The sequence below is a fragment of the Neodiprion fabricii genome, chromosome 5, assembly GCF_021155785.1.
Source record: "Neodiprion fabricii isolate iyNeoFabr1 chromosome 5, iyNeoFabr1.1, whole genome shotgun sequence".
Classification (NCBI taxonomy): Eukaryota; Metazoa; Arthropoda; class Insecta; order Hymenoptera; family Diprionidae; genus Neodiprion; species Neodiprion fabricii.
Genome location: NC_060243.1, coordinates 17,773,786 through 17,789,004, shown reverse-complemented (window position 1 = coordinate 17,789,004; position 15,219 = coordinate 17,773,786). Strand labels below are relative to the sequence as shown.

At 34.4% G+C, this 15,219-nt stretch overlaps 2 protein-coding genes across 4 annotated transcripts in view; both read left to right on the top strand.

Moving 5' to 3' along the window:
• LOC124183660 (stress response protein nst1) overlaps positions 1-12,459 on the top strand; it is a 29,490-nt gene extending 17,031 nt beyond the window's left edge. For 2 of the 3 annotated variants that reach the window (XM_046572414.1, XM_046572413.1), the window contains 3 exons: positions 2,148-5,983; positions 11,994-12,050; positions 12,284-12,376. In XM_046572414.1, the coding sequence (XP_046428370.1) occupies positions 2,148-2,261 (114 nt within the window). In that variant the 3' untranslated portion in view covers positions 2,262-5,983; positions 11,994-12,050; positions 12,284-12,376. Of the gene's footprint in view, positions 1-2,147; positions 5,984-11,993; positions 12,051-12,283 lie in introns of all 3 variants that reach the window. The other variant, XM_046572412.1, reaches the window with a different exon arrangement.
• LOC124183659 (nuclear factor of activated T-cells 5-like) overlaps positions 8,597-15,219 on the top strand; it is a 64,451-nt gene continuing 57,828 nt past the window's right edge. Inside the window, exon 1 of the mRNA XM_046572411.1 lies at positions 8,597-8,975. Coding sequence (XP_046428367.1) covers positions 8,873-8,975 — 103 coding nt within the window. The 5' untranslated portion in view covers positions 8,597-8,872. The remainder of the gene's footprint in view (positions 8,976-15,219) is intronic.

Below are 15,219 nucleotides of genomic sequence, written 5' to 3'. Positions count from 1 at the left end.
TTGAAGGGAAATCTTATACACATACGTAAGAGATTTTCAGTTGGTCTCAAGAAATTCAAACACTGTGTTACGTTTTGCTGTTGTACATAAACCGTCTCGTTATGGTACGTTTTAACAAAGAGAAATTTTTAATCTGAATCACATATTGCGATGCTTATTGTCAGAGCATTTAAACGATCGTTTGTATACTCTATTCCTTACATTTGTCTGAATCATTTCTCAAGCAAGAATCTTTTCCTGTAATGCATGAAACTTGAGACACTGAAATTTGGCAGAAAATAGGGTTCGCAAGAGTGTTAGGCTCTGTGTTTCTTCTAGTGGAATTCTATCTGTTTGAAAATCTGTTTACTTGATCATTTGTAAACTAGTTAACGCGACAATTTTGATAAACTTTTAATCGCTGTTATGCAGAAATAGATGAGGAAGTTTTTCTTTTGTGATTTCACTACACAATGTACACACACACATGAAAATTTTTTTTATGAAACATAATATTCGAAAGCAAATAGTTTAGGCTGTTTGGATAATTTTTGAGCCTAGCGATGCATTTCATAATCAACACTGTCAATTGGATCGAGAATACTTCGTTCCCTCGACTTAAAGTCCGCAATCTATCAACTTTGAATTATTATACTTCGTCATGATATCAGTTTTAAAATTTTTGTAGAATAACTGCTTAAGATTCATAGAAATTCAATCTGAGCTAAAAGATCTAAAATTGAATGAAGCATTTTCAAATCGCTTCTATGAAATATTAAATGTTTTTCATCACTGGTGATTTTGGAATTACGCTTTTTGATCGTGCATTTCTCGGTTGATTGCGTATTTTAGTAAAATATTGACAATGTAAGGAACAAATTTGGAGTTTTTGAGAAAGTCTAGGCTCAGAAATTACAGACTTTAACTGTTTGGAAATTAGATGATTTCATCAATGGCTAACTTGATGCGAAAAACAAAAAAACTTTCAAATACATCAAAATCGGTAATACATGTGTAGAAATTTCCGTGTGCACGTTTATATTAGTCAACTTTGGTGAAAATTTGGGAAATAAATTTTTCCTACATTTTCTAACATGCTCTAGAAAAATTCCAATTGTCATACTCTCAGCAGAATATCTTAGAATCGATTTTTCGTTCCAAAGTATATTATTCTTATTAAAATTTATCTCTTGCCAAAATTACATGTATCTCTGAGGCTTGATTTGAAAAACTTTGTATGAAAGTCACAATGCGCAGAATTTTACAAAATTTTTAATAAAGTATGCACACACAAAATTTTGTTCGATGAAACTGCGCTTCAGAGAAATATTTTGCACTGTTAAAATTCTGGGTCATTGAATGAATCATCGGTCATGTATATAGATACATGATTTAGCTATTATGTAGCTGAAATAGTGAAATATTAACACACTAAGACCTACGGCTTTGGGCTGGCTTGTAAACTAGGTAGCAAAATAGCGTGTCGCTTGAAAATTGTGTACGCGTCTCTATATGGCGACTGGCCCACTTTTTCCATCGATCTTTTTGGTATTTTTAACCATCTTCTAAAATACTTTATCAATTTAAGACATTGTGTAATGATCTTCAAATGGTTGATCTCTACTTGTTCAGAGGTGCATTTTTTTTTGATAAATTGTTTATCATCATTGCAACCACATATTGTAGAAAAGGTGGTTGGATATGATAAAAAAATTCTATCTTCAAGTCTTCAGATGTAATTTTGATAGACGTGTTTCACCCCAGATTATTGAGTGTCCTGTGATTTCGATTAAATTTTTGCGAAAGTAGATTTACAGAGAAAAATTACAGAGTAGCTGTTGTTGTACACTAAAATCACCAAATCTGCACGCAGAAAAACTGTTGAGCGAAATGTCTTATCGACAACTGTGCTCAAATTAAATAATTGTTTTGAAGCGGACAATGTTTAAAACGTTATTGTAACAATTTTCATAGAATTTTTTGGTAATAAACCGTAACATAGATAAAAAATTTCATTGGTCTATTGAATTTTAATATCCTTCAGTTTGATGGAAAAAGAAAGCCGAAGTTGACAAAGAAGCGACGTATGCACAGTTGAGGTATTATTTATTGGCTGAGTGTGTTACTTCTTGTTAATGATGTTGACTAATAATTGCCTGTTACAAAAGGAGAGACGTGCTGAGATAGTGAGGCAGAACAAAGCAGCACTTGCTGGACAAGAATCAAAAACAGGGGATCAGCCAAGCTCGCCGGTGGAAAAGGAGACTGCCAGCTCTGGTTAAATTTCCTCCTTCCCTTTCTCATTTAATAATAAATATCATTTTCCAATGTTCTATAAATATATTTTGCTAGGGCGTAATGATTGTTCCCACCATGATGTGTGTAGCGAATTCGTACTGATAACCCGCAAAGGATTTATTACACGTAATGAATGAGGAGGATGATTTGTGATGATGGTAATGTCAGCTTTCGGCGATGTTCGAATCTCATGACAAATATTTACAGACGATTCGACGAGTTGATGGGTTACAATATCATTCTTTTTTAATTCACTTCGCGTTACCTGCTACTGTGTTTCATTTTTCTCTTCTAAATTACGCTTTCATTTTTTCAATCGTCACCAGTGATTGCTTGGATTATAATCTTTTTCCAGAACCGAATTATTGAGTCGAAGTTGTTCAAAACTATACCAAGATGATTATCTAGCCTTTCATATAATTTTTAAATATAGTCATTTTCAATTTCGTGCATTTTTTATTTATTTTACCTTTGATTGTGTTCTATTTCGTGAATTAAATACGAAAAATGAAGAGGCCACGTTTATAATCAAGAAGGACTTCAGTGAATATCCTCTACATAACTCTATCGCTTTTTACAGAACAAAGTAACGATATAATCGCCTGCGAAATATAGATGGAATCACTATTGATAACCATTAAAATAACAGTTTAATTTTTATGCTTGTGACAAAATGAAACTTATTCACAAAAAGAAAAAAAAAATCGCGCATCTAAATGTATTTATAGTTACGTAATAATTTTACTTTGTTTCCTTTTGTTTCATTATAGTTATAAAGCTTTGAATTTAAGTTATCACATCATTATTATACTATTAATATTAAGTGTTTTCCTTTCATAATTTTCACCTATTTTGATACGAATTTTGTATTTTTTTCTGCGAATGATCGTAAAAAAAAGTTGGAAAAGAAATGCAAAATAAGCTGAAGAAAATTTTTCAAGCGTTCGCAGGAGATTAATCGATATCATAGTATGAAACTGAAGAAATAAATCTATACTTTTATTATTATAATTTCTTTGTTATTTATGTTTATCCGTTATTGTTATTATTATTATCATCATCAACAACAAATAGTGACAACATAAGTAATAAAAAAAAATCACTACTAATAAAAACTCGAATAATAATAATAATAACAATAATAATAATAATAATTGTAATGATGATACCTAATTGAGGAATATTGCTAAAAACAATTACCGCTACAAGGAGATAATAAATAACGCGATAATAAAACCTGCATACTGCTGATGATTAGACGTGAGAGACTAAATTTAAAAAAACGAAAAAACTAATACAATAATTTTACACTGCTGGCTTAATACTTGAATAATGCGTCTAATATGGAGATAAGAGGAAGAAAAGCGCGTGAAAGGAGAGTATAAAAATAAATAGACGAATAATATGATACGAGGTATAAAAAAAAGATACACGAATCAATCGCGAGGATGATGATAAGTATAGTAAATAAATTCGTATGATGCTTTATACTAGGCTTGAAACTTGAAACGTTTTGTACTCAATTATAATAATATTAGAACGCTGAGAAAAGGGAAAAAAATTATGAAAAAAACCAACACTATATTAACACAAATATACATATGGAGTATATATATAAAATATAATAATTATTACAATAAATATAATGCTTCTGTGATGACTAATTCACTATATTCTATCACGTGTTTTACATAGTTTCTATAAGCGCAAGATAATAATAATAATAATTCAATAAAATTACCCATTCGGCAGCTTCGCTCATATTGGATGTGTTTCAAATGTCGTATTCTGGTGGGCTTTGAAAAATATTTCTGAAGTCGAGAATAAAGAAAAAAAAACAATTTGAGACCAAAAAACTCCTTGCGAGATTTGAAAAAAAGTTGGCCGTACCTTTCATTACCAAATCTAATAGGAGTAATAGGATTATGTCATATAATGAAATGTCCAGATTTGAGCCTTGTGGACAATTATACACGTTGCATTGTTTCATGAAGAGAAAAGAGCTGTTTTTTGTTTCAAGTTGAAGATTATTCTTATTGGCTCATACCCGATCTCATGATCAGCTTTTGATTTAAAAGCAGCATGGCCTTTATTATGCTGAGGATTTCCGTTTTACTTGTTCTAAGATGTCGAGTAAAAGTAGATTATTCAACTTTATGATGGCTGTGAATGTGCTGTATCAATCTGCTAGGTCGTGATGGGGAGTTTGAAACACAAATTCATGTTTCGGAATGTCAAATTTGGGTATGTTTCTAATGTAAGAAATTTTTTTCCAATCAAAATTATGTCTGACATCGCAGTTTTGGTTGCAGCCGTTTTAATTCCAGTGCATAGAAAGCTGAATAATAGATTCTTCTTGCATTTTGATTTGATGAGGAGAAACATTGAATGATAAGAACCACTGAAATGAGACATTTTAGAGATACCTAATGTGTAGAAATATTCATCGTCAACGGCAGTTAGAAAAGGGCGATACGTGCACGCAGCAAGCCATGAAATATTTTTTCCACATTTAAAATGTGCTATGACGCACCTATATTTAGGATGTTTCATAGCCAATGAATAGGAAAATTCAAATAAATAATGATAGTGTTTATTATTGTTATCATTAACGATGATCTAACAATGACGAAAGGCTGAAATTTTGCAAGGATAGAAAAGAAAAGGAATAATGATGAAAAAAAAAATAGAAAAAAGTAAGAAACCTTCTGAAAAAGTAAGATCAACGGGGAAGAAGAGTAAATGAATATAAATAATTAAAAAAATAACACTCAAATCACAAAACACGGTGCAATGAAATGATGGCAGTATTATTATAATGACGAATAACTGACAGGCCTCCGATGTTTTATGAGAAGGATTTTATTGGGGGGCATAGAAAACGTGACCGTAATTAAAGTTTGAAATTCACGGTTGTTGGGCGCAGAGTGTTTCTTTGAAATTTCCAATGTGTAACGATGATATATCTATTTTTGCATAATTGTTGTGTGTGAATCTTTTTGCATATTGTATTTCATATAATAATTACTATCCTGGTACTTGAGTGCATATATTATAGATCATATACCTACCCGCCTACCCCTGGCAGTGATGCTGTTTTATCCTTTTAAATATTTGTCCTTGTAAATTTTTGGTTTTGTGTACTGTTATTAACAATGTATATCTCTCAATGAATAACAAACACACACAAGGAGTCCCTTTCTTTTGTGAGCTTATTATATTAGTGTATTGTCTTGAATATTGATAGTTTACTTTAAGCTACGGAATGAACTGAACTGCAGTCAATGCTGGTAAAATAAATGCAACATGAAACTCTATCCTATCTATCTCACCTGAATACAATTTTACCCTAATCGAATGAGACCCCGCATGGGATTGGACTTGAAACTGGATATAGAAATCTCCTGACATCAAACTTGAGTAAGGATGCGTTGTCTATATAATAAGTAAAATTTACGTATTTGTAGTAAAGGCCCTTCGACAGTCAATTTTACATGAAACTTATCTGTATGTTACAAGAGATGTCACCGGTGGGGATATTGAGTGAAACCTTTTGAGATTGTCAGATCAATTGAATGTTGAAGTTCATATTCCAGATCACATATTGGCTCGTAACTTTTGAGATTGTTTACGTCGTATTTTAAATCGAAGTTTCCAGTGAAGTAATTAAGTGTGCCAGAAGGTTGCTTTGAAAACATATGTATGAGTAAGTGGAGTTTGTGGAGTTTAACTTGCATCTGTATATTTCGACACCAATTTTATGATTCTGTTTTTCTTTTGTCATTTGTTTTACAAGAATTTTTCTGCTGGAGTCTAATCTTCAGGCAAGGGAAATTTTGGGATTTTCAACCAATGGGTTAGGTTAATAGGGTAATTAGGATAAAAAAGTAAATGCAGTATATTCTGAAAAAACTGTCTTTATATCGTAACCTGGGCTAATTTATATTAATTTCCTGCTCTACACATATGACAATAGTTATAGTTACACCATGCATGATGATAATGTTATTATATTTAAAACACTCGATTCTCTTGATATCAGAAACTTAATTGCTATCATGGGCTTCTTAATCGTAGCTCAGGAACGCCAAGTATTGATTTTAAAATGTCCCTACATATCGCTGCAAGCGCCACTTGCGCTAGAACCCAACATTCTAATTTTTGACAAAGTAAAGTCAACCGCCAGGGCTGAGTTCAGAAACCTTACTCGAGTGACTCGGTATCATTGTGTCTTTGTGTAATCTCATCCGTTAGACAGAGACAGTATGATATCCGAGTTCACTCAGCCCAGGGTTTCCAGATTTGAAACCATAGACTTATTCTATGTCTGAAACGAAATGTGTTACCATGGAGACTAGAGTAAAGGAGTGGACACAGCGTGCTTCAGAAATGTACACGAAATCCTGGCTAAAGCGGCGGCGCTGCGATCAAATAGATGGTAGTCATATATATATATATATTTAGATCAGACATACTGTTACTACTTATTTCCAAACCTCAATGTGGCAAAATTCGTGCAGTGTTTATGTTTACCTGTGTAAAACTTTTTGTTATTAATGTGCAGTGTTAATTAATTTATTATGTTTATTAAAATGGGTGAATCAAATTTCGTAGAATAAAAATAAGCTGAAACATTAGGATAAACATCGATGTAATGCTCCCAGACAACAAACGAAAAGAACATACGAACACACAAAAATAGTCTCCTTAACCTCCAATATAGGTGCGTCACTTTTCATTCTACCGCGGATCGGTCACTTTCATCGTGTGGACTAATTTTATTACTATATTTATGATCTTTTCGACTCATGCGATGCTAGTGGCAGAGCGGAGAAGTAATTGAAGGACGGTTTTTTGAGGACGCCGTTACTACTTGTTCTCCTATGCTGTGTCCACTCCTTTAATCTAGTCTTCATGTGTGTTACTGTTGTTACGTTCCGAGAGGAACGTTTCGAGTCGATTCTGATTCGCCGCGTGATTTAAATTGTTCTCCTGACTTACGTCGTTGGTATATGTAAATCTCGGGAATCCGCTGATCAGCTCCTCAGATCTTCTCGTTCAACTCGCCTACAATTCTGAGAGTTTGTTAGGTAAGGCTCGTGCCAACCATCACTATGCGTGATTGAAATAATTATTTATGACAACACTTGGATTAATTACACATTTATCAACAATCTCCTTTTAGTTCTCTATGGTAGGTTTACAATTGTGGTACGGATTGGTGTTAATCACTATCGCAGTGACAAACTGTTAATAAGTCTCGGAGGTTCTGAATTAATTATAATGTGATTTGATTCTAGGATTTCGGTAGAGTTCTGATCTGTTCTCTATGATGTCTGAAATTCTTCTATGCTATTCTGTTTTCTGGAAGGGTTGGATTAGAAGGAAAGTAGGAGGAGTTCAAAAGGAGTCGCGGTTTCTCGCGGGTCTCGGATGATTGGTTAAGGATGATGGAATAATTGGGGGTAAGGTTTCTGGTTCGTGCATGAGATCTCGGTGGTGGATTAGCGCGAGCTGGTTGGCTTAGGGAAGCAAGCGATGAAGCGCTAATTGGTCTTATCATCATTAAAATGAAGGCGCTATCCTGAATACTAATAATAAGGGTTTTTTTCCCTGTGAACTATTCGTGATTTCTCTTCCCACGTTTCCGGTGTTTAGTCTACTCGATTATCTTAACTATTGCAGGTGTTTATTACTTTGGGTTATTATGGTTGAGATCGTAAATCAAAGGTTTTATGTGAAAGCTAATATTGAAAGGTATAACGGTTAAATGGGAAAAAATATATATACCATGTATATTATGAATCTGACTGATAAAATAACGGTTAATCTAGCGTATGAGAACTATCGATATAAGAATTTGGACGTTATGGTGGTAACTATGTATGTTGGTATTAATCTACGACTATCGGTAAGAGCACGTAAGGCTCTCTTGTGGTAACTGCACGCTGGTCAGGTAGGGCGCAGAGAGAGCGCCGCCGTGGATACCGGCTGGCACGTAACACTGTGATGGTCATTCGTCTATTTTTAGGTTGAGGTACACGTATCGAGCATAAATTTAGTATCAAGTCATCTTTGCGGGCTTTTTCGAGTATAACGATGGATACTAATCCGTAGCTTTTTCGCGGATGTGATCGTGAATCCCTGTAGGAAGCCTGAAAAAAGAATTCGAATCTGTGTAGATAACTTAACAAAATTCGCAAATGACACAACCATCACAACCTACTAAAGCACGCTGCGTCGAAAATAGTGCACAGAAAAGGAATGTTTTCTATCGTTTGATTTCGGGACAAAAACAAAACAAACAAATGAGAATATAAGATGTAAAAGTTGAAAACAGCTGAACGTCGTGACCGCGTTCGGCAGATCCCTGCAGTGCGTCGTCATGACGTCGTAACGACCGATCAACCGCGAGATGGCCAAGACCAGAAAAACGTCGGGAACGGAGAGAGAGTGGTATATTCGGTGCTCTAGCAGCCGAGAGTATAATGTCGGACAGTATAATAACATACATTGATAGAGTATGGTATGCTATAGCGTAGTTGGCAAATGGCGGTCGCGGAATGAATAATAATGTGCAGTTGTGGTTTTTGTTATGTTGAATATTGGACGAACGAAGTGTAAGATGTTAGTGAAGAGTCCTACGTCGGAGAAAAAGCAAAGAAGGAATAATGTCAGAAGTGCCAGGAGCGGTGCCGGTAAGTCTTTAGATCGGAACACCTTCGTCAGTATCAAATATTCGACGGTCGTGTAGCAGTCGACGAAAGGGTTCTGACTCTTGACCACTGACTGCCTGACCACCGATTATGCGATGTCAACGCAACATGGCGGTGGTTTCCGTGATCTCGAAGTGAACATAATAATCGCTTGAATTCAGGGGCAGGAACATTTGAGGATGAAATTTCTCATCGAAATTCGGCTCCGAGTGAGTCCGTAATTTCGTCGATTCTGTTAGTGCTAGTTTACAACGCACTCAAGCCTGTTGTTTACCAACGCTTACTGATTTCAATGCGTATTCCGCCGTGGATTTTGGTCGCCATGTTTCGATGTATTCAAAATATTTACGTCTTGAGAACGCGAATCATCGTTATTCAGTTGTTATGTATACCTTGACTAGATAATTTTTACAATTGTCATGCTAAAGGCCTGTGATGCGAGTTTCGTGGAAGACGCGATGTATGGATATGTTTACATTGGTTGGTACCTGCGTTTACACATGTATACAAAACACACATGACACACTCGTAAAGACAGGGTAAAGGTATGCGTGCTTAGTTGCGAGCTGGTAATGTAGCGACGTCAAACAGGTCTAACAAGAAGCACTTACTGGACGGTCGTATTCTCGCATTGCGCCTTCACTTACACGCGTACACGTGCAAATTACACAATGTTGCCATGGCGATCAGAACGCCGGTCGATGTTCTCGACAAATTAGAGAAGACAATCGATAGATGCGATGTCGCGAATTCTCCCACTTGTCCTGTTTCTAATTCATCTTCAGCGTGGAACGTGTTCAAATAAATTTACACGGTTTATAATTCCCGAGCAACAAGTAGTTCATGCAGAATTTTTAAGAAGTAATTATTTCGAGCTCGCTGATAATCCGATCGAGATTTAAAATATGTGTTGGCATGGTTTTTAACCCTTATCGAAAAGTGCAGATTGAAAGTATACTCAAGAAACTATAGGAGGCACTATAAGTGAAAGACGTCCTATTTCTCACCGATGCTAAACGTAGCGCAATATTTGCCACAACTGTATTCATACGTCGAGAATCTTGTATTGAAATTTCTATCATTGAGACGTTTGGTATGTAGAAATATCATTAATGCTGAACTATGGTATTAATTAACGTCTATTAAGGAGTTACGTGGATTTTTAACTTTCAAAAACACCATTTTTTCTATAATTATTTTTCAAATATAATAAAAGAGTTATTTTAATCAAACTTAAGGTATATGAAAGGACGATATTCAAACTATATTACGTAAAATTTTTATCAAAAAATGCTGAAAATTCAGTCGTTCCGAACTGGTTTTCGGAGACCAAGTATTTCCGCGGCGGACAGGATACCACCTGCTAGCTTCATCTGACATAAAAAAAAAAACAAATATTTTCTGTTAGTAGGTGAGTATAGCTAGTGAATGAACGAAGGATTTTTGAAAAAATTCGCATTTGAATTTTTGCCAGAGCTTTTTACAAGAAAATACGATTTTTGGTACATTTTACACTATGCATTGCCTTGTCAAATAAGTTGTGATCGAAGAAAAAAATCTCCTTCGTTCATTCTCTAGCTATACTCACTAACCGAAAATATTTGGTTTTTGATTTCAGACGAAGCTACCAGAAGCTATCGTGTCCACCGCGGAAATACTAGGTCTCCAAAAAACAAGTTCGGAACGACTGAATCTTCAACATTTTTGGATAAAAATTCTACGTAATATAGTTCAAATATTGTTCTCTCATATACCTTAATTTTGATTAAAATAATTCTTTTATTATATTTGAAAAAAAAATTATTAAAAAAATGGATTTTTCGAAAGATCAAGAACCATGTAACCGCTTAAGTCGACACAACCAAATGAGCACAGTCACAAAAAAAAAAGTTTATTAGTATAGTGCTATTTTGTTGCTAAATAATTACGCTATCGTCAACTTTGTTACCGCATATACTGTTTTTCAAATGGTGGTTGTACTGAATTGATACTTGAGCTCGCACAACCATTCAAATGTTTTTTTCTCGTCTAATCAGGGAGTCAAAATTTACTACTCTTGTGTTGCTAATTTGTTGCCCAATTTTCAATTTCTTTCTGCAGATTATTAAAAAAAAAATTAATGTTTTGCCGACTGAAGTCAAAACTTGGTACAACCAGTTCGTTTTCTTCTTCCTGCAATTTCCTATCAAAATTTTCGGAAATATTAATTTCATTACACGCTCCAGTAACATCGTTGCTTGCTCTCTCGCAGAAGAAGCTGCGCAAACCACACCGAAACAACACATTATCTTGCGGGAGAAACTGCGCTACAATAACTACAAAAACGCAAACACGAAACGCGAATTTTTCAAGTTCAACTAACGGGTTTGCTGCATTGAACCTTCATACAGCTAGGTATGGAAAACTTTTGCTTCAACAGCTTAAATTATTGCTGTAAATCTATTACTACTAAACTTTGCTGATCTAGCGAATTATTTTTTCCGTAGAATAATAATGCAAGCCCAAACGCGAACGTAAAAATAAAAGTAAAAATAAAATATGGGTGTGCCAAGTTTAGTGTCGAGTTGGCAAAATGTTTATTTGTTCGAAAATGGGCGGCACGACGTAATTGAAAGTAGTTATACAAGTTAGCAACAAATGAGCAGTGAATTTCTCTATCTCGATTCAAAAAAAAATACATGCAGCGACAAAATAGCACTAAATTACTATACGAGCTTGATTTTTACGATTGTGCTCATTTGGTTGTATCAGCTTAATAAACGTCATTATCTAGTATTTCATCAAGAATAGTTTACTATTATTATTGCTATTGGCTTACTATTGGCGATTTTTAGTTGACTTCTATAACAGAAAAATATTCTTTCCGTTGAACCTGATGGCTTTGGATTAAACGTGAAGTTTAAACAGAGGCGAATTTTCAATCTACCAAAAATATTTCAATTGATTCGAATACATTTTTCGCTAAAGTGTACGCAATGATGGTGAAAACGATTTTTACAGACGTCCAAAGGGTGGCCAACTCAGAAGTTAAACGGATTATTTGAAATTGAAACTGAAGTGAGTAGATGAAAATGGCTTTTGTAGTAACAATACAAAGTTTGGAATTCCGTGGGATTGTGATTATTTTTCAATCAAATTCTTATCACTTTTTGCTACGGCAATATTAAGATACAAAATGTTAACGGCAAATCGAAACCCTTTTTCAGGATGTGGATAAGAAAATGTGTTACTTGGAATTTTGAAAAAATCCGTACGACGTTCAAAGCTTTTTGTGTTGTTTTTGGTTTCAGATGATTCGTGCTACTTATAAGGTGACCACCCTTTGGACTTGCACTGAAAAACATGACCCGCGCTCATACCTCATGCAAATATTTATACTTCAATAAGAACGAATTACAATTTGTCATCAGTTAAAAACAATGTACACAGTTTTTCCAAAATAAACAAAAAACCGAGTTTTGAAAAATCCGATACCATTTTAGTCTCAAACGTTGCTCTCTAAGTTTTCAATGTCTTTTCACTGCTGCTGTAAGGCTTTCCTGCAACATTTTCAGGTTAGCGATAAAGAAAATGTAGAAATTTTTTTTTTTTTTTATTGTCGTTTGGAAGTATACATCTTTAACATAATCGATATAAAATTACTTTACTTACACCTGAAAGTCGATTCGCCATGTTCGTTTGTTATTCCTTCGAATAATTCTATTACAATTTTACTCGTAGACGTCTTTTATCGAATTCTGAATACCTAAGACGAAGCATTTTTTCGAAGAATGTACCGTTATTAATTTATAAATCATGATCCGTTTTAATGTGGAATGCTTAATAATTGAGACATTAATTGTCCACCATTCGTTGCTAATCTAAATTCTTGTGTCGTTTTAAGGTACCAATATGTGAAAGGTAGCGGTCAGCATTTACTCATATGAGGTATATGTATAAAATAGGAACAGGTGATTGGAAAATATACTGAAATAATCTAAGACGAAATGTATTCAAATAGTCTACCACGTCTATTTTCGGCGGCACGGTTCATTTCCGTTGATGGCTTGAAACGCGTCTGAGGGACGTCTTTACAATTTACAACTGTGTTGTTCTATTTCAAAAATAGATTTTTAAGAGGGTGCAAAAATAGAATTGCGTGTAACGCCGCGGGAACATTTAACATTTAATGAATTTCATATAATATTAATATGGTTTTGCCTATGGCGGATTTTAACGTGCAATATTGAATATCAGTATCAGGATTTAAGGCGGTTCATCAGGACAAAACACATGGAATACTTTTACTCTTATAATTCAGTCTATTCGAAAGAGAAATTCAACGTAAGCAGGTTAGAAATCGTTTCCAACCAAGCAGTCAACATTTCTTAATGAAGAAAATTAATTAAACTAATGGGCTAACAAAATCATATTAGTTACTAAAAAATGATTATCATATTCTCGAAGAAGTTATAGAAAGTATAATGACTATCGTAAAATCACTGCAATCTTGTGGCTAAGTCACGATACTTTCATGTACCGGTTTTTCGACTACCGCACAATATAAGTTTTGAATTTGATCTACTCGCAAACAAACTCCTCTAAATTCTCGAAACTTCAACTTAAGTCTTCTTTGAAACTAATCAAGAGAAGGGTTTTTTCAAGAAGTTCGATATCACCTTCAGCGAAGGTTTGGAACCCTATTAAGAGTTCAATTCGTTCAATACTGACAATGATTTCGAAGAGCAACCAAAAGACTCGTTATTCGGATCGAATAGCGGTTTTCATTGGCTGTTTAATTCGGGACCAATTGTTGAATGCTGCTAGATTTTTAATAAATTCTCGAGTATTTCAAATGTAGGTACGTTTATGTTCGAGAGATTGCTCCACGACTTTTTCACGGTTGAACCGAGTTGAATTAAAATTTTAATCATTCTAAATCAGTCTTTGAGTCGAGGGAACCTGATTTTGTTTTCAACAGAAAAATGATACAAAAAACCAGTTAGCGTAGATCCCGAGGAGAGCTCATTGAGCAGTCGGAACGCATTATCGCGTTCGTCACTCACTGCGTCATCGGCATAGCCACAGATGGCAGTTACACATCGATGTATACACATGCATCCTAATGTCTCAAGGCCTTTGCAATGTAGGCCCAATCGCCGCCAATCATCAACCATAATGTTAACAATTTGTCGTGGGCCAACTTTTTAAACTACGACATCCCTTGCCGCCTGTGTTCTTTGTCGACGGATCTTGTTTTATTACATATCGCGTGTTTGGTATGCATTATCGTGACGTCAAGTCTAATACGTATACATCGTGTATACGATTCACGTGTACACGGTTTTTTAATTTTGGTTTTTTTGTGTGGTTTTTCTTCACAGTTTCCTAAGATCTCGAAAATCGTCAGACCGAGTATAATAATTGAGATGAAAAGATTTTCCGATTAAAATTTATAAATTTAGATTAAAAAAAAATATTCAGACACTTACTTGCAAATCGAGCGATTTGAAATTTCAAGTTTCGAAACATTCCAAGTTTCTAACTTGCACTACTGCAAATACGATAAAAATCTAAAAAATTATTTGTTATTTGCACAGTTCAAACAATGAAGCAAAACGATTGACCAGCTTGTTGCCTAGATTTGAGTCGAATCAATTTAGGTGATTGTATTTTGCCCGCTGTTCCTTTGTTGATTATGTTTACTGCATCATTTTATATTTATAGTGTACGTATGTTGCGTAAAAGTTTATTTTTCCGTCGAATCTATTTATATTTTACTCGTAAATCTTGTCTATTCATAAACAGATGAAAAGATTTACATTGGAGTAAAATGATTTTAAACCGACACAATGAATCAGCTAGTAGAAATTATTATTTCTGTCTTCAAAAGATGGATGTTCGATTCATGTTACGACATCCTATTGAAGTAGTGCTGTCACATTCATAAGATGCCGGTAAGGAACGTTTAATGGATAGATTAGACCGACAGCTCCTTTTAAATGTACATACATTTATTCTGCAGTTCATTGAGGCACAATTATACGAACGGCTGATATACGTATATAAAGTATTATACGGTTTAACAAACGTTCACAAACCGTTTATTTACCCCATTGATCCACGCCACATGTGTTACTTAAATTTTATGCTTTTGTGGGTTTTTATAACCATGTCATGTGTTATTATAGTTATTGAATTGTAGTCATCGACCGACTCATGGATTTAATTTATTAGCGGTCGTTTT